This window comes from Diachasma alloeum, unplaced genomic scaffold (genome assembly GCF_001412515.2).
Source record: "Diachasma alloeum isolate Michigan unplaced genomic scaffold, Dall2.0 Dall_scaffold_00401, whole genome shotgun sequence".
Lineage (NCBI taxonomy): Eukaryota > Metazoa > Arthropoda > Insecta > Hymenoptera > Braconidae > Diachasma > Diachasma alloeum.
This window is the reverse complement of record NW_021680540.1, coordinates 794,679-820,388: the sequence shown is the minus strand read 5'-3', so window position 1 is coordinate 820,388 and position 25,710 is coordinate 794,679. Positions and strand designations below refer to the sequence as shown.

Genomic DNA, 25,710 nt, shown 5'->3' with positions numbered 1-25,710 from the left:
CCGTTCATCGTATCATCCGTTTTTCACTTAGGAAAGAAATTCGCCTGCCTGTTGAATATATTTCTCCATAAGGAATCAGTCACAAATTTGCCTATTGCCTACCTCCTGCATTGGCCGAAATTAAAAATATTTTTTCCATTCGAACGATGTCATTGGTCTCGAGTTACACGTCTCAGATTTCCCCATAAAATCAAACAGGAAAGAGAAAATATGAAAAACGACAACACATGGATATATGTGTTTAGAGACATCTGCACGTGAATCATGTATTTCCCGTCTCGAGCAGCAATGTTTTTCTTCATTTTTATATGAGCAATGTTTTATAACACGTGAAGTGCTCCTGTGTCTTCAGATACCGTTGGTAAAAACATACAAACGGCACATCCGTCATCGATTTCCAATTCCAGGCACGTGTGCTTCCCTGCGCAATGAAGGAAATCAGTAAAAAGAGGAAGAGATAGGTGGAGCGGGGATAAAATAGGCGGGTGGTGAAGAGGATGAACGCAGATCTTCTACTCATTTTATTCCTCTTCCTCCACAATTTTTTCTTTCATTTCGGTAATGCATTTGAGAATCCGTTAACATGATCAATCAAATATTCTGACACTCACTCCGAAATCCTCTGAATTTTTAACAATACGGGAACATGGACTCGTTCCATCATCACCCATAAAAATTACGGGAAAAATTTATAGCCTTCCATATCGCATTTGAATCACAGAAACGTTAAGAGGGACTGCCAATCAGGCATCAGTCATGGGGCGGATAGCATAAAAAAAAATCAACCCCTCTTTTCTCAGTACCGCAAATACGTCAAAGAAGAGGGCGTCTCCTCCCCCCGTGGAGCCCTGAGAGTTAAAGATCACCTACATATTGGATTAAGTTTCTCGACATATTGACGCGTCGAAAGAAAGAATAGATGGAAGTGCGAATCGGTGAGAAAGAGAAGAGGGGGAACGCGTGAGAGTTGTCGGGTGAGAATGGAATCATTGACTCTCCCATACCCCCATAATAACAACTATTTCTTTCGAAAACCTGAGTGGTGATTCAGTTTGTCACTTCTTTTCTAGGGGATATTGAATCCGATAGTTTGTTAACTGATCAATGAATTTCCGATAAAAAAAATGTCATAGAGTCGTGCGTGGCGATTAATTCTTTGATACTGTAGCCTCAACCCTGGAACAATGAGCTCGTAATCATTCGAACGTGTGAGCACAGACGCCTCAGTCGTCCCTTCCTCATTCCCCCCCCCACCCCCCTCTCCACTCAGCCTTCCTCGCCTTCACCATCACCGATGGAATGAGGCATACAAACACAGCATAATTACGTGTTATAATCATAAAATCCCGCAGAGGGTGGTCCTGTATAACAAATTAATTAAGAAATTCACGAAAATAATCCTGAATTTTATTTATTGCATTGTGTTCACTGCTATAAACTTTGACCTGATTTTTTTAAAAATCCTCACAAATTGGTTAGGAAATACGATGTTTCTTCGTAATTTCAAACAACGTGGGATATTAATAATCCTGGCCAATGAAATGTTCCATTTATCTAGAAAACTACAGGCCCATAGTGGAATATTTTTAGATTCAGTTCTTATTTCGAGAGAAAACTTCCGTTTTCCTCAAGAAATTAGCATAAATATTCAAGGAAAATCTAAAAACTCCTTTACAATTTTAATTTGTTGAGAGCCTTCTTCGAAAATGTTTCTTTCTTTTCTCAACAAATACTTCATGATTATTACAATGTTTTCCCAAAATAATGCTCATTTTCATTTATAGCATTGGGTGCATTGCTATACGTGAATTTTTAAGTTTTTCCTAATAATTATCGGCTAATATTAAAATTAGGTTTTATCAAACATTATTAACACATTCCTCAATTTGAGGAAACGAGAGGACAAATGACTGCAATGCATACAGCCAAATACACACCCGCATCAAAGTGCGAGCACTTGAATTTTTTTCATTTCATACACGTCTTTTCAATCTTCAAAAAGAATTGTCAGCTAACGGACTCAGTTTTGTCATAAAACATCGAAGAGTTATATGACATTTGTCAGGAAATATGAAATTTCTCAGTGATTTCATGAATTGATGCGACAACTCTCTGTGAAAAAAATTTTGACAGCCTTGGAAAAAAAATAAAATTCCGTGTTCTTATATAAACCTAATTCTGATTCTTGCTAAAATAGTACGAGTTAGTTCTTATGTCTTCCGACGAAGTACTGATAGTTGAATTTAACTAGCGAACGGGCGTCTCGCGCCCGCCGTTAGATTAAGTTATACTTCTAATATATTTTTATTTTCTTTCCATTTCCGTTTTCACAATTACATTAATTTAATTTTATTCATTCTTATTCTTATTATGTATATATATATATATATATATATATATATATATATATATATATATATATATATTTCCTTATTTCACAAGTTACACATTGAATGAAGAGAAATCATGTTAAAGATCAATAATAGTATATTTCGATACAAGTGCGACGGAGTGGCAACGAGTGTGAAGTTGGCAGCCCGAGGCGAAGCCGAGGGCTGCCAATCACACGAGTTAAAACACTCCGTCGGACGTGTATCCGAACTATATTTTTCATCCCGCTGTGACGAAAAGTGAACTCCGCCACATTGTGATGAAAAATATTGTTCGTAACTCGTGAAAAAAAGTTTTTTAGCTCGTGGGATTATATCACTCGCCTTCGGGTCGTGATATAAACCTCCCACTCGCCAAAAACCACTTTTTCGTCACTGAGGCCCAAAAAATGGCGCTTACGGGGGCTGTGTTGAGAGGGGGTAAATGGGGTTTAGCATACCAGGTCTGTAAAACGAGGTACAGATATGGTAAGTGAGACTTACCAGTCCTTGGTCCGAAAATTCATACAGTTTCTAGATGGGTAACCCACAAAACATTCGTAGGAATACAACATGAAGTGAGCCATTACAACGGTCGCTTATATGAAAACTCGGCGGATCGTACAATCCACTGAGATGCCCCACCGCCACTGCTGATGGTCTCAATAGTAGTTATTTGCTAGGGAGTAAGTCGCCATATTGGGGTTATATGGTCACACCGCATCCACTGCATCTTACTTCGAATAGATTATATATATTTTTGAATGTTCTTGATAGAATTTAGAATGTTCTTGACAGGCGAAGTTTTTTTGTTCAATGTTTTTGGTCGACAGAAAAGAAAAATGAAATTTAAAAAAATAGCAGTTTATTTTTGGAGCAATAAATAATCCCCCACCCCTTCCTTTGCCGTTTAGCTCGACGGTGAGTCTTTTCCGCTAGTTTGAGCAAATTTTCCTTGAAACATTTGGGGAAGTAGGGGGTGGGATTGTTCAAGGAGGATTCTCAATGTACGACCCCCCCCCTAAATCCCCCGAATTTTTGAAAAACTCGCTATAGTTTCCGAGATATTCTTGAAAAACTCACAGGCATTTTAGATTTTTGTCTACTTTGTCATGTTTTTTTTTTATTTTGTCATTTATTTTCTCTTCAGTGGGGGGGCGTCGCCCCCCCCCAACCCCCCACCGGGACCTGCGGCCCCAGGACCCCGCTTCTGCACCTCCACCCTGCCCCACCCCCTCCCCTTCATCGGGCCTTCGTGACAAAAAATAGTATATGTCATACGGACCGTGACGTCGGTTTGCGATTCGTGTGAGTTAGCAGCACTTAGCAGTCGGTAAGAAAGGACTCGGCTCGCCTGCGGCCAGCCTCGTCACTGCCTTACCGACACCTCGTGCTGCTAACTTCACACTCATCGAAAACCTCCGTCTACGGTCCTAATGACACAATATACTATTTTGCACTCGTTACGAAATATACTATTTTGTTAGTGATGTTACGTTCAGCGAGTGCCGAACTGTGCCATTTTTTGTTTACTAGTAAACGAAAAGTCGAAACTTGTAAACGAAAAGACTTTTCGTTTACTAGTAAACGAAATAGTATATTGTGTCATTAGGACCGTCGCCGTCACGGTCCGTATGACATATACTATTTTTTGTCACGAAGGCCCGATGAAGGGGAGGGGGTGGGGCGGAGGCGCAGAAACGGGGTCCAGGGGCCGCAGACCCCGGTGGGGGGGNCGAAACTTGTAAACGAAAAGACTTTTCGTTTACTAGTAAACGAAATAGTATATTGTGTCATTAGGACCGTCGCCGTCACGGTCCGTATGACATATACTATTTTTTGTCACGAAGGCCCGATGAAGGGGAGGGGGTGGGGTGGAGGCGCAGAAGCGGGGTCCAGGGGCCGCAGGCTCCGGGGGGGGGGCAAAGCCTCCCCCACTGAAGAAAAAATAAATGACAAAATAAAAAAAATACATGACAAAGTAGACAAAAATCTAAATTGCCTGTGAGTTTTTCAAGAATATCTCGGAAACTATAGCGAGTTTTTTCAAAAATTCGGGTATTGAGGGGGGGGGTCGTACATTGAGAATCCTGGTTGAACAATCCCACCCCCTACTCCTCCAAATTTTTCAAGGAAAATTCGCTCAAACTAAGGGAAAAGACTCACCGTCGAGCTAAACGGCAACGGAAGGGGTGGGGGATTATTTATTGCTCCAAAAATAAACTGCTATTTTTTTTAATTTCATTTTTCTTTTCTGTCGACCAAAAACATTGAACAAAAAAACTCCGCCTGTCAAGAACATTCTAAATTCTGTCAAGAACATTCAAAAATATATATAATCTATTCGAAATAAGATGCAGTGGATGCGGTATGACCATATAACCCCAATATGGCGACTTACTCCCTAGCAAATAACTACTATTGAGACCATCGGCAGTGGCGGTGGAGCATCTCAGTGGATTGTACGATCCGCCGAGTTTTCATGTAAGCGACCGTTGTAATAGCTCACTTCATGTTGTATTCCTACGAATGTTTTGTGGGTTACCCATCTAGAAACTATGAATTTTCGGACCAAGGACTGGTAAGTCTCACTTACCATATCTGTACCTCGTTTTACAGACCTGGTATGCTAAACGCCATTTACCCCCTCTCAACAGAGCCCCCGTAAGCGCCATTTTTCGGGCCTCAGTGACGAAAAGGCACTTTTTGACAGGGGCTGAACGTAGCAGCAGTGACAAAATAGTATATTTCGTAACCAGTCCAAAAAAGTGTTTTTTGGCGAGTCGGAGGTTTATATCACGAGCCGAAGGCGAGTGATATAATCCCACGAGCTAAAAAACATTTTTTCACGAGTTACGAACAATATTTTCCATCACAATGTGGCGGAAATTGGACTTTTAGGCACGCGGAGCGTGCCGAAAAGTTCACTTTTCGTCACAGCGTGATGAAAAAAGTGTTTTTGTGATCAAAACAAACACACAAAATAAAAGTCATTCGAAATGTCATTCGGGTAATAGAAAAATCTCTCCATGTACTCCTATCCTGAAAATGTTTAAAATCGATTTTTTTTCGAATAATGAAAGAGTACCCATAAATTCAATTCCGATCCTTGACGGTAGATAGAATAAACAAAATTACATAAATGGTAATGAATTACAAAAATCACGAATTGGAGACTGAAAATTTTTAAAAAGGTCATAACTTTTTTGAAAAGATCGACTAGACTAAAAAATGGAAAAATTTGTTTTTCTTTATTTCTGTCCATAGAAACTTGGAATCACTGTTTTTTTTTCAAATATGGGTAGGATATAAATATTTCTGAATTTTATCATCCAATTTCAACGAGGAGAAATTTAAAAAATGCAAGAAAATGCAGGCGGGAACAAATAAAAAAAATTATTTTTCAATGTCTCTGAAAAGTTTCAAAATCGATATATTTTTTCGAATAATGGAAGAACATCCATAAATTTAATTTCTATCCTTGTCTTTTGATAGAATGAATAGCATAAATGGCAGAAATTGAGAATTGGAGAGTAAACATTGTGATCGGGTTATTATTATGTAACCCCCACATGACCTTCATATGACCCCCATGACCCTTATACTTATCCTTGTGACCTTTATTTCGACCCTTATTTTTGGAGTCTTAATTTCGAGTATCAAATTATCATTACCAGAAGTCGATTTGGATTTTTCTAATATAGAAAGATATTCTGACCCTTGTGACCCTTTATTGCAGAATCTTAATTTCGAGTAGCAAATTTTTATCGCCAGCAGTCAATTTGGATTTTTATAATATAGAGAGATATCACAAAAGTGAGAGAAAACTTCGGTGTTTTTGGAGGAATCAGCATGAATATTAAATAAAAATCTAAAAATCCTGGACATTTTGAATTTTCAGGAGTGCACAATGAAAGTTTTATTGGAAAATGTTCAGCAATGTAATGAATTTTCAATAATGATGACAATGCTTTTTGCTTATTGTTGGAAAAAGCATTGAGTGGAGATTTACAGGCAGAAGAGCAGAGGGATGTAATTCCCAGACGGATCGAACGGCTGCTCGGGTCGAGGGGTTGCAACCCCTTTTGTTACTCAAAGTGTAATTTTCAGAGATAGACCTCAAGGTGTATGGAAGTTTGAAGAAAAGCTACAGCTGTTATCTTCCTCTCTCTGTCTCCAGGTTTGCGTGATCATCGTAAGAGAGTGGACATAGATCAGTGGCGGTGAGTTATGTAGTGTCACTGGGTCCACCTTTACCACATCATTCCCGAAAGAATATTCTAATGATTGGAAAATTTACCACATTTTTTCCTCGTCACACTTCATTGAAATGCTCATTATCTGAATTCAGTAAGGAGACTCCTGATCTTCAAAGTTTTCGGTTGGGCTTTGAGCCCACACGTAAAACACATTACCCACTTCAATATCTTCAAGATTATATTCCCAATGATCTCTACAAATTTCAGACGGCAGTGAAAAATTTAACGATATCTGATAAGAATCGAGGGACGAGAGGTAAGCCTCGCTCGTTTTTTCTCGCGACACAAAGACGGAATAAAGGAGGGACGCACCCGTGGGAATTGCGTATTTGGAAGTGACTTTGCAGGCTCTCTTACATCTCACAAAACCAAGAACCTGGAAAATGAGAGAACGAGAGGAAAAGAATTTGAAAAGCTGTTAAGGCCATCTTCAAATTATCTGTCTACAAGAGGATGGAGTTTGAAGTTTTCAAAAACCGCAAATTTGTGTGAAGTCTTGTTCTGGCTGCAAGTATGAGTATAGCTTCAGGTATTTGGGTGAGCGTGCATTTCTGTGCCGCCGAGAGAAGAAGCATGCACTGATTGTAGAAGTAAAAAGACCATAGTGTCGTAGAGAGCAAGACGAGGACGCGAGGTAAGAAGAAGAGGGGAAGTGGAACAAACGAGAGAAAAACAATGAAAATGAAAAAACAATGGGCAAGAGGAAGGATGAGGAGAATAGAGGTAGGGAGCTAGACGAGTGAAGACGATGTAAAAGTGAAATAAGGCGATTGCGGGGGATTCGGCCGCATAGCGGTCGACACGAGAAGCTCCCCCAAGGAGGAAGTGAGAAACGTCCCTCGACAGTTCCAGTTGGTCTAGACGCAGAGGAAACTATACCCATATCTTCTTATTATATACGACTGTAAGAAAAGAGTGAAATAGAGCGTTTCGTCAAGAGAGACATATATATACTCTAGAATGAGAAAAATATACACGCAATACCTATGCAGGAGAGAAATGTAAGGAAAGGAAGTTGTAGCAGCGAAATGTTGAAAGAGTAAAGGAGAACAGGAGATAGTATTGGACATTGCCCACACGTGTATATGAAAAAACAACTGTGCGTATGAGATGCTTGCGACACACCGCGGCGCCACCTGTAAGGTTCTCCCCATCTGTATTCATCTGAATATATCGTTCACTACTCCCAATGTATTTCGAGAGCTCCAAGTGCTCTGTCAGTTTAATTGATACTGTCAATAAAAGCGACAAGTACGAAAAAAGCACTCTGTACCATATTTAGCGAGATCATACACCGCAGACTCCACAATTCTGACTATTTTTAGAGGACAAACTTTACTACTTGATAACTCCACGATGTAGGAAGCGGTCCACACTGGAAATTTGTTATTTATGTTGACTTCCAAGCACTAATTTAAATTGGTAAATTGTATTATTTTCGGAATTAAGGGGCTGTAATGTTTCCGCGAAACGGACGCATCGTAATCCTGCTCCTGGGTTCACTGATCCCAACCAGTGACTATGGATGAGAATAATGCGTAACAAACGCAAATCGAACATATCGATTTTAAGTTGTTCCCCGTGTGTTACCTCGAAATGAGGACGCTCACTGGGTTCTACTATCGAGGGCCCTCTTACACCAGTTTTATAAATTCTTCTCTCGACCTCGTGAATTTTCTATCCTTCCTAGAAACTCTTCGCAAATCGCGTGACCGTTTATCCTTTTGTTTTTATTCTTCGATATAATTTCTTATTTTTCTTTGATGCTGAAGGATCTCCTTCATAACAATAATACCGTAGTATTTCATTATTAAACGATTTGGGAGAAATTAAAAAAAAAACAGAAAACAAAAATAAATCCATATTACCCCCATTTGTGACGTAACGAGTATTGCATGCATGTCTTGACCTTTCGCACGCTGAATAAACACGCCTGCGCCCTATCCCCCGGTAATTTTTTTTCTCTCTCCCCTGGAGATGTGATAAAAATGCGTTCCCCTACAGAGAAAGCACGATTCGACCCCTCCCCCATATACGCACACGCTTGGCCTCTTTTCACTTTTTTTTTCTCCTCTCTTCTACTCTTTCTCCAAGCTCGATGTCGCCCCTTCCGCCTTCACTTGTGCAACTGCGCGATTACGCGTGATTACGTTTATTGGTCATTAAACCGAGACCACTGACACTTGAATATTCTTGTTGAGGAGATATGCCGTGGACTATGCCGAAAAAAAATGAATATTTATTTATAGTTTTTGCGTCTTTAGTTGATTGTATTAGTTCCAGCACACTTTTCGCTCGGCGCAGGAAACCGTAGAAATGCCGTAGGGCGTCAGAGAGGCCAGGAACGCCCTCAAGGATTAACCAGCCCGATTGCCAATGTCTGGCCCTGTAATTAGGTTTACGTTGTCGGTAATATCATTACGTGGTAGGCATGTAATTCCTGCCCCCTCCCCTCCCTCTGGTCCTGCATGCCACATCATTCAGGTTTCTGCTGCAGGGCAATTGCACCTCTACCCCATTGTTGTGCAAACCAACTGCTACTTCAAGGGCAGATCAATATCACAAGATGTGCCGAAGGAATCAACACTGTAAAAAATAACTCTAATTCTCACATACTTTTATCAAACCCCCGCACACAAATTACTATACTGTGTGCAAATAATCATATACATCCTAATTTTTGCCGATAAGTCCACTAATTTTCGAGTGCAGTATCCGAATATTCCACTTGCGTACCTTAAATTGTCGCTAACTAATAATGAAGAACAAGTGCATTAGGAATGATTTCCTGATGAGAGGGTTTTTGAGTCATATTGTCAATGAAAACTTTAAAATCATCACACTTTCAGTGCACAATGATGCATGAAAATTATATTTCTGGGGATAGAATTCCAATTTTTGTACATTCGTCATAATATTATAATTGGATCCTGAATTTTCGTGCATTAATACCATAAAAATGAATTCGGGTATTGAAAATTTAGATACAGTCCACTACAGAGCAATGCTCAAAATTTGGGATTCAGTACCCCAACAACATAATTTTCCATTCTCTGTTTGTCCAATAGGTAAGATAGATCAAAATAAATAATTCTATAATAAATTAGCGCCAGATATAAGAAAGACAAAATACGTTGCATTTATATCCTCAGGGACATAGGTTCGCTCCCCGGTTAGGTACATAATTAGGATTTCTTAAATAGTATTAAGTTGAATAATCATGAATGCGATTAGTTAGCATACCCTAAAAGGTGAAAAGAGACAAAGGAACTGTGGTTCATGTTTTTTTTTTCGGTCAGTTTTCTTCATATCAATTATATATCGGTGCTTGAAATTAATGGACCATTGGAGAATAATTTTTCAGTACATGTACGTGAAAATTCATGCACGACTGTAAGAAATTCATATCCCTCATGTTATTTGGATTTCGTTCACCGACATAAGAAATTTCGGGTGCAGTATTGGAATTAATGTGCTGTAATTATATAGTACTGTCCAATGAAACAAACTTCGTGTACGTGTACTCGAAAAATGAGCATGGAATTTTTTACAGTGAATCTAATCGATCCTAATTTTTCTTTTTGTTTTCGCAGTGGTGTTGCGATATCCTGTGGTGAATGCAGCAGCAGTGGAACAAGCGATATCACTGAGCCCGGCTCACCCTGCAGCACAAGCAGTGACGAGGGCGTCGCAATAGGGGGGGCAGCGGCTAGTAGTCCACTGCCATCATTGCCCAAACTGGCACCAACAACATCATCTATGCACAATGGGACCAGGCCCCAGTGGCCATGGGCCCCACCACTAGCTGCAACAGCGTGCTCAACGTACAAAACACACAAAGGAGAACCCGAAATTGGCACACTACCAAAGGTTGGCGCTGCTGATCCCACTGCCAGGGGTGGAAAGACAACCCAATTAGGAAAACAACAGAGTCATCAGGAACATCAAGGGAAGATCACTGAGTATTTTAAGACGCAGATAAAACCTCAGCAATTGAAGGCAAGTATTCTTCATCATCTACACTGTTAGAAAATTACTCCTGAAATTTCAAGTAAAAAATCTTGACATTTTTAACAATCACTCATTCACACGAATTTTTATGTATTTTGTTATTGAAAAATCAGTTGAATTCTGGAGTATTCAATGGAATTGTAATTTTCAGATCTACATAATAATGAAAATTGTTAAATAATTTGAAAATCCAAGCAACAATTTCCCTCAATTTTCAAACCACTGAAAATACAGTTGGACATAATGTTCAATTTCCGCAATGAATTTAAAATTCTAGATGTAATTGAAATTTTAGTAATAATCTAACATGGAAAACCCCAACTATCCTGAATTTTCAACCTGAATGAGAGATTTCAGGAACGATTTGGTCTTAAGTTGGATTCAAATTCACAGCATTGAGAATTTAAGTGCAAGTATTACTTAATTTTGGCTGTACTGTTTCCAATAGTGTAGACCAAAAACAAGGATTTATTCGAGTTTGGTGAATTGTTCGATCAACCCTGCCAAATTTTTATTGATCTGATGCTAAAATAGATTGAAACAAAATTGAAACTTTCCAATTATTAATATTCGTTGATCGCGTGGAAATAGCTTCTATATTTACAATCACGTTCTTCAATCTTCATAATAATTGCAGTTATTTCCAATTCCTTCAGTCATTCTTCATTACAATTAAATACACAATTCATTAATTCATAATAAATGAATAATTTGACCCAAAAGAATCATGTTTCAAATTGGTACAGTAGCGTCCTATTTTACTAAAGATGAAAGAAACGTTAAGTTGTTTTATATCGAAATATCTCGAAACTGCCTGACCGCTAATCCTTAATTCTGATTGGTCAATATGTGACACGAAGTTATTCACAAAAAAAAACACGCGGCATTTTCAAATTCTTCAGTGACATAATTTCAAATTCTTCAGAGGTAAATTTTTTTTTCACATATATATATATATATATATATATATATATNTATATATATATATATATATATATATATATATATATTATCAGTGAAATTAATAAATTCTGTCCTTTTATGGGGACCGATTATTTTAAAAAATTGAAGATAATTAATTGAAAATGAAAAATTCTTTATAAGTTCTTTTACTCTACTTCGCTATTCACTTCAATCATTAATCGAATTCTCTTTGATTCATTATCAATATTTATAAGGTATTCATGAGAAAATGAAATTTAATGAATTCCATTTCTTCATTTCAACAAATGAATAGATCAGCGCGCACATAGATCTTGTTTTTGAAATACGTGCTTGGAAAAGTCCCTTTTCGGTCACACACTGTTAGAAATTTTTTAAAATTTCATGGATGATATTATAGTAAATGTCATGAATGACATTGAATTGGATTTAGGGAAAAAGTGGTTATGAAATTTCAAGTTTTAAGTAGAATTCACCGAAATTCATGAGTTTTCAGTGGGAGCGAGATGGAAATTTCACAACTCGATTGAATTTTCAGTGAAACATGAATATTCAGAAACAACACAAATTTTCAATATTTCCCTGAATTTTCCTGATTTTTCTGAATTTTCACAGAATAATTGAACTAAGAAATCAAGTATTTTATTGATTTCCAGATCATTTCAATAGAAAATCAATAGAATATTTGATTTTTCAATGACAAGATTTCCTAAAATTTCAGTGGAACTTAAACACGATAAAAAATTTTAACAGTGTAGATTTTTGTGCATAAAGTGACACTTTTCGTAACTTTTACGATAGTAAACTAAATAGTATTTTTCCGGGCTGTTGTGATGAGGTTTTTTACTCGCGTGTCGTTGGCGTCCGAGCCGAAGGCGAAGACTGGCCAACCACACGAGTAAAAACACCTCATCGCAACAGCCCGGGATAAGATTTTTTTGTAACGATTTTCAAGATTCCGAGTTTGGGAAGCATGCAATACCAATTCCTAGACGAGGAATCGTGAGAAGCAGTACAGAAAAGTGACTTTTCGTTTGCGGCATTCACTTTTCGTTTACAACAGCTGACTTTCTAGTTACAGCTTAGGGTTCCTTTATATGCCCCCGTTTGAAAGATAACGCAGTCGTTCCCTTTTCGAGCAATCCGGTGTAATTATTCCTGTAATTACGTTGATAGCTGGAAACGTCAGCCTACTCATCTCAACTAAATTGGGCAATGTTCGAAAAGCAGAAACAGTTAGCAGCGGGGGGCACACACTCTATTTGCCAAAAGCATTGAACAAAGATAATCAGACGCATGCTATCCTTGTTCGATGCATTGAAAAATACTTGGTCACGTGGCGCCATTAGTTGGTAAATTGGCCGAAAAGCTCCCTAATTACATCAGTCATACGATAGTCATTATGCGTTAGAGTCCTCTGATTTTAATTATTGATGATCTGAGCATTTTATGGGTTAAACGTGTATATTCTGTGCTTGTATGTACAAACAAATTTCATTGGCAAACGTAGTGAATTCGCTAGAAAATTCAATTGAATTTTCACTGATCTTCTTATTAGTTTTTGACTGAGTCTATGAATCCTGTGAACGGAACGTTCATTACAGCACACAACGCCTTCATAAACACAGTTGCCCGCCCGTTTAGTAGTAAACAAAATTATGTATGACTTTTCCAAACACTAATTTCAAAATAGTATATTTCGATACGAGTGAGACAGAATCTTTACGAGTGCGAAGTTGGAGGCCCGAGGCGAAGCCGAGGGCTATAAATCGCACGAGCTGAGAAATCTCTGTCGCATATATGTAGAACTATATTTTTTGTCAGTGATGTTACGTTCAGCGAGTAGCCGAACTGTGCTTTTTTCGTTTACAAGTAACCGCAAAGACTTTTCGTTTACTTTTCATTTACGAGTAAACAAAAAGCCGAGGAATGCAACCACACGAGTTAAAAAAGTTGTTTTTGGCCGAGTGACGAACATAATTTTTCTTCGCAATGTCCGTAAATGACTCTTGACGGGCACGAAGTGTCCGTAAAACGTCTTTTTACAGACAGTGTAATGAAAAATAAAGTACGTTACACGTGTTAATAAGAGGGGAACGTTAAACTCGTGGGGTAATATTTTTAGGGGCAGTCGTAGGACACGTATTAACATTCTCCCTTTTTCACACTTGTAACGTAATATACTATTCTGCCATCTCAACGAATTGATTTCGTCAATAGAAACCATCAGTACATAGAACTTTACATTTCAATTAAAGGTCTATTTCATACTATTGTACTAAACCCTATTCATTCGAATCGATGGAATTAATTATTCATAAATACATAAAAGAAGACTCTAATATTTAAAGTAAAATAATGATTTGCAGGCAAAGAAAACTACCGTCGAAATGTCTGTGATGATAGCAAAGAATTCCACCGAGTTCCGTCGGCCCCCAACAGTACAGAGGAATAAAGGAGGTCTAGCAAAGTACCTGGGTGTAGTAACGCCAAATGGAAGAATCGATCACGACTGGGAAGTAAGAACAATGACCGTGTCACCACCATTAACCAGGAAACTACCAACTGCATCGCCTCGAGTCAGTGTTACAAAGTTGGACAAAAAGCTCATATCCAAAGCAATACCAGGTTTTCCAATACCAAGTGAAGTGCTATCGAGTATTCCTAGTTGCAAGATATCATCTCTAAGATTAACGAGTGAAGCAAGCCCGAATGCCAGTAGTGGTTCACCACCATCAACAGCCACACCAAATCATCCAAGTCAGACTGAGCCTGTGGCGTCGATTGAATTCGAAGGAACTGCCAAGCCCATTGTGAATGAGAATAATAATGTGACTATTTGCAGTGGCAATCATATCAACAGCAAGGAGCATCCTCTTTCATGGATGGTGAATGGACTGTTGGACAAGAGGGAGGAGGAAAAGCCGAGGACAAAATCCAGGGTCGAGGAAGAGGAGGAAGAGGAGGAGGAGGACTCCTCGAGGAGTAGCCAATCGAAACCATCGACGAGGAGTAGTGAATCCAGTTCGCCGATACTAACAGCACCTACTACTATCAGATTTCCTGCCAGGGTACCAGCTAAAAGTAATAGTCAAACCAATGACAGTGGAGTCTGTCGGTGGGACAAGTGCAATGCCAATTTCGAGTGCAGTGGATTACTTCTCGAACACTTGCAGGTATGTTTATTCGACATTAACATAATTACCATAATTCTATAAAGGGGAGAGAACAATGAGAGTTTAAGAGGGGAATTACGGTCAACTCGTAGCCTTCTTCGTGATGATTAGTAATCTGATTCAAGAATTGTTATTCGTGATTTGATATAAGGAAAACAAGCAGAAGTTCGAGCCTATCCGATAGAAGGCATGTGACCCTTACTTTTTGCGGTACTAGTCTCTTTTTTTTTATTTCCACCAATTCTATTGGTAGTACGCTTCTGAATGAATCCGTAGCAATTCCCTATGCTTGTGCCAGGCATACAATCGAGTGTCTATAGGAAAATATCCAACTTTTTAATGAAAAATATTTATACAAAAGGTTAAATATCTCCGAAACTGCTCGGCCGGTTGCGACTATCCAAATACCAACTTTCAGTATTGTAAGAGCTATAATCATACTAAATTTTAACTTGCTATCCCCTTTTTTTTCTCAAATTATCGTGAGTACAAAAATGAAAAAAAATTAAAAACGAAAAAACGGGGATATCTCGGAAACTTTGCATGAACGAATATATATATATATATATATATATATATATATATATATATATATATATATTTTTTATTGATCCAGATAGTGGCTGCCGAGACGAGTATTTTGAAAAAAAATTTGAAATCCGTCAGTAGTTCATGAGATATTTGAAGAAATATATTCGTACAAAAGGTTGCATATTTCAGGAACCACTCGGGCGATTACGCCCATCCAAAATACCAACCTTTAGTACTATAAGAGCTAGAACCATACCAAATTTCAACTTGCTATCTCTTTTTATTCTCAAGTTATCGTACAAGATTTTTCATGAAAAACGGAAAAACGGCAATATCTCCAAACTGTGTATTGAAGAGTCTATACATTCTGATTGATCTGCATAGAGCCCATCGAGACAATTTTGAAAAAAAAAATTGAAATCGGTGCAGTAGTTGAGATATTGAGGAAAAACCTAATTTAAACAGGTTGCCATATCTCCGGAACTACTGGACCGATCGGGCTGAAACAGCGCGCCAAAGTTGAGCTCAATAATAACTGCAATGAGTCAAAATTTCCGTTTTTTTTCTACAAATTTCACAGTATTCATGCTGAATTTTCTAAAGATGAATCACCGAAAATCCAAGTTATCGGATGCATACATACAGACATGAGACATTATAACATTCTAGACCATTTGCAATCAAAATTAGAAAATCGAAAAATCGGTCAAAAGCAAGCCTTCCATTCAGAAGCAAAAAGTAGATGGAATAGAAACTCACCCCCTTCTTATCATTGGAAGTATCCAAAGGTCACATCGTGTTGTAGAGGACAATTAATTTTGGATTTAAATTGATTCAGTAACAGGTATTAACACGTGTTACATAATTTCAGGTTGCTCACATCAACTCACAAACTGGGGGTGACAATTTCGTATGTCACTGGCAAGGCTGTAAAGTAAAAGGCAGAACTTCATGCTCAAGAAGATGGTTGGAACGACATGTGCTATCCCATGGAGGAAACAAACCATTCAGATGTATAGTCGACGGTTGCGGCAGTAGATTCAGTTCACAGGTATGAAAGGCGTTATTACCAATCATAAAACAGTGTTCCAACACATCTGATGCCATCCAAAGTGATACGATAGTTATTGGTCTTGTGTCTTTATGGCTTGTGAATTCCAAAAAATATTCAGTTCAACGCATGTTGATCATATTTAATGATAGATGTTTTTCTGCAATCAAATTTCCCACTTAAGATTGGCAGTGACAACTTCCCTGGAAGATGTCAAGGACTGAAGGTCGCTCATCAGAGATACCCGACCTAATTCTACCTAATTTCTGTTGTGGTGTTGACATTCATCACGAGAAAGAGAAAGTCATTGACTAACTTTTAGAATAGGAATATTTTGGCGTCGGGGTTCAAAAACTATCAAATCGATTCGTCCATGCAATCATTTATTGTATCGATGTTATGGGATATTTTGCTTTCAAATTTGAAAATCTCTGCCTGAATTGATCATTCTTCCAAAGATTTCCTGGATGCACCAAAATGTTACTCTGTTGATAGAAATTTCCAAGCATCAAAAATTATCTATCCAAGGAGTTGATTAATTCAACACCGACACATTCTTTCGGATGTGTAATTCATCCTGCGAAATTCGGAATGCGTGGAATTATCGTGAATCATGATGTAGAATCACTCAAGAAAAATGAAAAATTCAGGAAATAATCTATTAATTGATTGTTTTTATTTCTCTTGGAATCGACATGCTAATATTATACATTTCAAATTGCACAGGACTAATGTGTCGTACTGTAAAGGGAAATCATTGTATATAATGAGATATTTTGTCAACGAAATGAGGTGCCGGTTTTAAAGTACGCCCAATTACAAAACCAGTGGGAAAACAAGTCTTCTCTCTTCAAGTATGTGTTTCATAATTCAAAAAGTGAAAATAAAAATTTCACGACATGAGATCAGGAGCATTCCAATATTTTTCTTCATGATAAGATATTTCAAATGATTAATAACAATCGTAAATGAATCTGCTTAGAGAATTTTTGTAATTTTTCCCTTCAAACTTCACATATACAACAATAAAATGGTGATTTTCAAATCGTCAAGTTTCCCTGAGATCTTACTCAGGACGAAATCGTGTCTCCTGTAAGATAATCTCGTTGTTGACAATTTTTGTAATCCCTTCGAAGATTCCTGAATGAATGCTAAGTACAACTACCCGAAATCTCAATTTTTTCATTTATATCATTACAAATCCACATGGATCCTAAGTTGTTGTTTTTATTAAGACCGAGGCTAATACCAGTGTATAAGTTTCTTGATCGTAGTGTGCTCTGTTTATCGACCACATCAGCATTAAACATCTGAAAATCATTCACTTCCAATTGTCCGTGACCCATTAGCCAGTTTCAAATAATAATCGTTTTTCATGGTCTCCAAATGCTGCTGTTATCCTCGCAATCGTTCAGTGAATAATATTCTTCACTTCAACCAACTCGTTTCCTATAATCGTTAATTCTAATATAACTGTTGTCTTTGTCCTATTCATCGACCATTACTGCGTAATACCGGAGACAAACTCCTTGTGGATTGTGATTACTATCTTATCATTTATCCTTTGATGGCGTTGGGTAATGTATTTTCATTTCGAACGACTTCAGGCATCTCGCTTATTTTGATTCTTTCAACATATCCAAAATATTGTAATCTCAATATTTTTGTTTTTGTTTTTTTTTTAATAAAACTATTGTGCATTGAAATGCATAATCAAGCCCAAGGGTTGTTGATAATTGACGTGTGTGGAATATTTTGGAGCAATCAATCAAAAAAGCATGTTGAAGGTGCTTTTCAGCGACAGCCAATTTCAGTTCTACGTTTTTGTTTCAGAAAGAAACAAAATGCTTCAAGTTTTTCCCATAAAAATTGTCAAATCATCAAGACGTGTGAACCCAACTCTCTTCACTCGTGTACAATTCAATTCACTTTTATTATAAAATTTGTATTTTTAGCAACGTAAATTTTGATCAAATCACTCATAGTAGAAGAGGCTCTCCTGGAAGGCGCCTGAGAATTTTATCTAATTTAAGAATCAACTTGATTTTCAGCCCGCACTTGAAAGGCACGTCAATAGTCACTTCAATCAACCGGAGACGAGCACGAGTAACAGCAGGAGGAGTTGTGAGAACGGTGGAAAACTGGTGCGAAGGAATGGAAAGAAATTGAGATACAGAAGACAACCGTGGTCGGCTAGGCTGTTTGATTATTTCGATACTGGAGTGATGGAGGGTCTTCAACACAGGCTGTTGGAACTCGCGAAAACCAGGACTCAGGGCCTTTTGGCAGAAACGCCGGGAAATTCAATGACCTTAACTAGTCAAGTAAGTGTTGAAGAGAAATAATATTTTAATGGAAAACATAATGACTCTGTTTAAAATGTCAGATAATTGACTGTGATTATCTTATGTCTCTCCACAGGTTTTAGCCAGAAGAATCGAGAAGGATGGGAAAACCAAGGTGCTAGTACGTTGGTATCCGCAAGACATGTAAGTTAATTGCTATGGCCATTTTTTTCTTCTTTTCAAAGAGAAAATATCACCAAGTGCGAGATAATATTTCCTTTGATAATCGTTTGTCATATACTTTTCATTCAAATGGAATTACTACTAAAAAGTGAATGATCAAGTACATAGAAAATGTAAACAAATGGATAATTGCATTTTTTAAATCAATGAGTACAGTTGTTGTTGCTAATAAATTAGCAGTTTGCTTCCGAATGGATTCCCTTTTTTTTTTATTTTCACTCCATGATTCTCTTCTTCTATTTTTTCATGGCATAGTACTATTATCAATTGAAATGTCTCAACAAACGAATTATGTGACCCTCATCCTACTCTGATAGAATCAAGAGGGTATTGTTATCAATTTTTAGAACCATGACTAATTTTATTTTGACGAAAATTTTTTGAGTGCTCGTTGAAAAATCGATTTTTGGAAAAATATGAATTCCTTCCAATCTGTATGAAAATTGGAATTTTAATTCGTGTCAATGAACAGAACTTATTAAATTCTATTTTCATGAAAAAATTCATGAAATTCGACTGATCCCTCGTAAGAAAATTTCGAAAAAAATGAAGAAAAAAGACACCACCTAAAAATCCCATATTCGGACTTTTTACACCATATTTAATTACCATAATACAAAAAATTGGAAACTTGACATTGAACGATGGCAAAGCTTCTATTCGGAAGCAAAAAGGGGAAATTTATCCTGTGCCTCACATTTTTTCTTTGATTTCAAATAAAAATTCCTGAAATACTTTTTTCTCGGCATAGAAGTGATTTCTTTTCAAAGTTTTCAAACATTTTGCTGACTCTAATTCCTTTTATTGATCTGATCTTTATAAATCCCACAGTGAGCCGGATGAATGGCTATTGGAATCAGAAGTACAAAGCACAAAACACATACGAATACGAAAAGCCGCAACTACCTCAATCGATGAGGTAAGCCTAGTATTGTATCCCGCAATTCACGGTGGTCCACCACCAACGACACGAGTGAAGCAGCGCCGAAAGCCGGTTAAGAATTCGTGATAATGTAGCCTGATGAACAAACCTAAAACAAACAATCACACTTGATGCTCCTTTTATCATCGAACAATGGGACATGAACAAAGAAGGCGAAGGAGGAATGACCTAGGAAATTAAAGCCACTGCCACAAATCTATTTTTCGAAGAAGAGAGTGATCTAGGATCTTATCAGCTGGAGCAGCTTGGAGGTGAAAAATTTAGATTCAAGAGGATTCAACGTTGTTCGATCGTCTCGCTATTGAGTTCAATGTTTTTCATGAATCTAGATGTAAAAGACCCGTCGCGAGGTGCAGGGAGCATCAGCATGTATTAAATACATCATAGAAAAAACATTTCATGACGTAATTGCTACTGATGATGATAATTCCCGTTGTCTGTAATTCATTTCTTAAAAGAGTCTAACAGTGCCAGGTTTGATCCGAAAAAGTGCCTCACCCCTTGGAATGTAGCGTTTGCTGGCTTGACATCAAATCAATGTAAAGAATTCAAATGTCTGGACAAAATACATGGAAATGATAACAAATTGTATGAAGTATTCACGCCTAAATTGAAAGGGAATTTCATAATGATCTATTTAAGATCCAAATCACTTAATTATTTTTTAATATTAAGTGTTAGCTAACGATTATGCAAAAAAAACTAAAATTAAAGTAGAGAAAAGTAGTAAGAGCACAAAAATAATAATCACTTTGGTGGCCTTATGAACAAATTGTTTTTTCGAACTTTGATCCCTGGCGCTGATAAACACTGGTGTCATTCATTCTGCTGGTCGTTCTAATTTATCATTAAAAAATTAGAATTATCTGCGGAAGAATTCACTTTGAAAAAAGAAATGAATAGAATATTTTCATGAAACAATTTAATGCGAATTCGACAGATTGTAGTTTAATTTTTGACATCCACTGAGTAAGAAACTGAATCAACAGGTCTTTACTGTTTCATATTTGTTTCCAAGTTTTTCGCTCTTTTGAGAAGCCTGAGTATAGCATAATAACGAATAGAGAATCATCGCTTTGAATTGTCAATTAATTTTCATATCAGCTTGGAGCTGTTGACATGCTAAGTTGTACGTAGACTAAATTTTTTATTGCTCAATTCAGCGGTTTTTTTTTTAATTTTTAATTTTTTTAAATCATCCAAGTTGGTCACTTTGTTCATTCAGTTTATGATGTTACTTTTAAATTGATGAGCCGACACCCCTTTACCGTAGGTAAAATTATCAAGGCTGTGTTCACATTTTTCCACACCTCGCGATGAGGTACCTAACAAATACCAAATGAACACGAACTGTTCTGTGGGGGAATAATGTGAAGAGAAATCATAAAGAAAAGAATAAAAAACAAAGAAAAAAAAGGAGGAAAGGAAAAAAGAATGGAGAAATAATGTGTACACATAAATAGCTGATAGAGAATTATTTGTAAATTATGATAAAGTATGAATGGAAATTGTAAGAGCTAGGTTGAAGTGGGTTTATCGAGCGTCGAGAATTGTAATTAGAGTGAGATATTGACGATACGAAAACACACAGACACAAGCACACCAGCTGTGTTACACTGCCAATACGTGTATTTAAGATTAGGTTAATTAAATAATTGAGTAATTAATTGTGTGGACCGATCGTGTAATCGTGTAGATCTCTGACCACATTAAGTTACACTTAACATTTGTCGTACGATTTGATTAACGGCAACAACTCCCAAAACTAATGAAATGAAACATAAGTTTTTTAATGTAATAATGAACGTACGACAAATGCATGTTTCTCCTTGTGGTAATTTTTTCTTTTGTAAATAATTAGGTGAAATTATCATTCGAATTATGCGCGTACGTCGAAACCATGTTTCATGAGTAATTCACGTCTCAACGACACGTGATCCCCGGCTCTTGTAGAGTCCAATTTTTGGTATCAACTTTTCGTTTTTCGTATTGTTTTTCATTTCATATTTCTACTGTTTAGTCTCAGGCGAATTTTAATAGTCTTTTCTATGAGATGATACGCACAAAGGGGGACCCCATGTCATTCTTATTCTTAGAATGATCGGGTTAAAGGGTTAAAGGACACTGCCAACAATACTGCCCGTATTTCTCTTCTTATTTTTCTCATCAGTGTTAGTCTGAATTTTTGATTTTTTTTTCATTTTTGGTATACCTATACTTAAAAATTATGCTGCCATTTATTGCGATATTATCCGTCAGTTAATTATTAGAATTAGAAACGAGAATATTCCACTGCCCATGAATGTTAAAGGTGATTTTAGGCGGCAGATCAAATTTAAATTTGGGTTCAGAATAATGAGATCAAATTTTGGATTTTATCTCTTCAAATTTATTCTCATTCCTTTTCCTTAATTCGACAGCATCAACGAGAAAGGGTCGCTCGTTCACTGATCATTAGAAATTTCTTGATCGACTCATTGTTTTGAAAAATTCTGTTTCGTGGCTCAATCGGTTGCCGATAATATGTTTTAATTCGAAAATTTAATCAAATAAAGTGTCAAAAAGTTACAGGGAGATTTTCTTTCCACACGACTAAGGGACCAATTTCATATTAAAAAGGCACATCAAACATTGGAATTTTCTTGACTTATTCGCAATAACTTTTCACTCGTTCATTTTTCACATGACTCAGTAAAATTTGTTATCGGTAGCTAGATTATGCTTGATCTCTAGAATTAATATCTGAGCGATCTAAATGAAGAGTGTTGTGGCCTACAGACTGACGATGAAGAAATGTCAAAAATTAGTAATTAAAAGTTTACCTTTAAGATTCAATTTTCCATCAGTCGTGTTGCGTTTAACATTGAATCCCACCTAAGGTATTAGAATTTAGGGTGCTCATTGATTTTTTTTTTCGTTCCTAGAAGACTGCTGGGCTGAATGTCACGCCATAAATTTCTTTTAGCTTATAAATGGCGATTTAAAAATAATTATTTCGATGACTGATGAAAATATAAGTAAATTCTCGTGACGAAAGATCAGATACGGCCCTTTCTCCGAATATGTCAATTTTTTTTATGATAGGAAATTTTATGAACATGTTTATAGATGAATCCTTTTAGAATCGCCATTTATTTACCTGCGATTCCCTCTGGTATTTGAATTACACATACGTTGTATAATATTGCTAAATACTAAATTAAAAATATTTTTTAGGATTAGACCGAGAGAATAAGTTATCAATATATTAAATAAAAAGAAATGGCTATCACTGCCAGTGATGGATAAATACTGTAATGTTCATTTTTTAATAATTTTCTTTAAGAGATCAAGGGGTTTGATATGCGTGAATTTATATCTGGAGTGATTTATATTTGTTTCCCGATAGAAAAAAATATGATAAATAGAAACTAGCTTCGATAAATTTTGCTAGCAAATTTTTTAAAGAAAGGAATTATGTAAATAAATAAATCCAAAATAATGATTGAAAAATGACGAATTGTGCACACAAATAATAAAGACGAAGAATATATCCAAAAGTAAATAAAAATGCAGAAATGTATGGAGTTTTTGTATTTTTTCAGAAATTACAGATAATGGAACAAGCAGGAAAATTGAACAAAATTAATGGGTGAATAGATACAGCTTCCAAGTGAGACATTTCGATGTAATCACCAGACTGATTATGTCTTTTGAAATTTTTTTTCCCCATAATCTGATTTCGCTTTCATCTTTGAACTTATCAACAGAAGGCTTTGACGTCCCACAATGATATCATTTCACTGAGTTAATCTCTATTTCCCCTTCATACTGCGCAAATTTCCTCAATTATGATTCTTAGGTCATCCTTATTTCTTGAAATTTCACGTGCGAATGACTTTCAGTGAACGAGATAAAGGAGTGAATGATCGAGTCGAAACATATGTGCAGAATCATAATCGAACTCTATTTTTCGAGAGCTCATTGATCTATTCAGATCACATGTAAATAATTTGGATTGAGAGAGCCGGAGGATAAAGAAAATTACCGAAATGTCGGAGACTTTTATATTCACTTCATTCAATTCTCACGCCCCGAAATTACCACAACAAAATCGTTGCCACCACGAGAATCTGTCGGGGTGAGATTGGAAATTATGTTTTTTCTCATAATTGTTGATTTTTAAGAACGAAAGAATGCCAGGCATTGTACCACATTGTAGTGAAGAGACGTTCTATGGTTTGAAAATGATCATAATTTTTGGCAGTTAATTGTTTTTAAAATTCAACACACGCATGGGCGTCCGTTACCACTTGACAGCAGACTCCAGTGAATTGTGAACATCACGGGTTATTGAAGTGAACATCACTTCAATATGTTTCCACATATTTCATGTGTCTCCTATATTCTATCTATGCCCAAACCGATCATTAATATGAAAAAAAAACTCATTTCAGTAGCGAAGCGATAAACCGGATTAAGTCGATTTTGACTATTGACCAGTTTTGGACGAATATCTCGGAATCTAAAAGAGATAGAAAAATTTTTGTCATTACCTTTTTTATAACCCTCAATTGACCTGACGAAAAAGGTCATAAGAAAAATTTTGCTACCTCTTTTAGATTCCGAGATATTCTTCAAACTTATCAAAAGTCAAAATCGACTCAACCCGGTTTACCGCTTCGCTACTGATTTATTGTGCGTTAGTCGTGTGGAAGTCTGAAACGATATAATGGAAAAGTAACTTAGTGTACTTAATTTTCGAGACAGACAACTTTTTTTCCCCTGAAAATTTTTCAAAATGTGTGCAAAAAACTATTACGAATCACATTTTCGATATTCGAATTCTTAATCGGTATAAATGTCCCGATAGATTGTGTCACATAAAAAAAACAGAAAATATTAAGAAAATTATTCTACGTCTTCTGCCCATTTTCTAGAAAATTTAGGAGGAAAAGAAAGTTGCTTATCTTAAAAATTGGATACACTGAACCGTTTTTTCAATTATATCATTTGAGGCTTTTACACAGCTAGCGAACAATAAACAATAAGTTTTTTCACGTTTATGATCATTTTCTGAATACATGGAATGTAGGGGAAACATACGGAGATCCACACTTCCATAAGCCCTGATGTTCAATACTCATGAGAGTCTTAAGGGCATTCTGAGAAAGATAAATAATTTTGAGGGATGGCGGCGTCCAAATTTATCCACCTCGGATTTTTCAATATTTTAAAAAATGATTCCAAATAAGCCTTCGTTGTGATATTTTTTGAGTTTTAGAATTCAATGAATGAGGAGAATTTGTGGAATAAAAATTTGCCCCCATTCCAGTACTTTTCTACTAATCTTCTGCTCTCTTAATAGTAGCGTGAGGTCTTAGAGAAGCACGTATAACTATATTATATAAATGGTGTTTGCATTTATTATAAATTCTATGTAGAGTGCAAATATATACATACATATGGGCGACAAATGAAGAGTAATTAAACAGAGAACGAACAAAATATAATGAGAGAATCTTTGATTCGCGATTACGGGTCAATCGGACACGTGGTTACGATCTCGAAACTATTCTGTTTTTACTGATCAAGAATTTTTTTTTCACTTGTCAAAAGTGAAGTTTCTGTGTTCTTTTTTTTTTTATCATGATTCATATAAATCTAGAACTGTCGAAAGAAAAGCCTGCATATATAATATAAAATGTATATTACAATTGTAATGAGAACAATTTTCTTAAAATACAACTGAATTGGATAAGAGTTTATCATTATATATATATATATATATATATATATATATATATATATATATNTTTTTTTTTTTTTTTTTTTTTTTTTTTTTTTTTTTTTTTTTTTTTTTTTTTTTTTTTTTTTTTTTTTTTTTTTTTTTTTTTTTTTTTTTTTTTTTTTTTTTTTTT

At 36.3% G+C, this 25,710-nt stretch overlaps 1 protein-coding gene across 1 annotated transcript in view; it reads left to right on the top strand.

Annotated features, from left to right (window-relative positions):
* LOC107042013 overlaps positions 1-23,305 on the top strand; it is a 131,241-nt gene extending 107,936 nt beyond the window's left edge. The window contains exons 2-7 of the mRNA XM_015262868.1: positions 10,222-10,627; positions 13,951-14,757; positions 16,160-16,339; positions 18,391-18,663; positions 18,761-18,828; positions 19,699-23,305. Of these exons, the coding sequence (XP_015118354.1) occupies positions 10,222-10,627; positions 13,951-14,757; positions 16,160-16,339; positions 18,391-18,663; positions 18,761-18,828; positions 19,699-19,876 (1,912 nt within the window). The 3' untranslated portion in view covers positions 19,877-23,305. The remainder of the gene's footprint in view (positions 1-10,221; positions 10,628-13,950; positions 14,758-16,159; positions 16,340-18,390; positions 18,664-18,760; positions 18,829-19,698) is intronic.
* Positions 23,306-25,710: the final 2,405 nt, after the last annotated feature.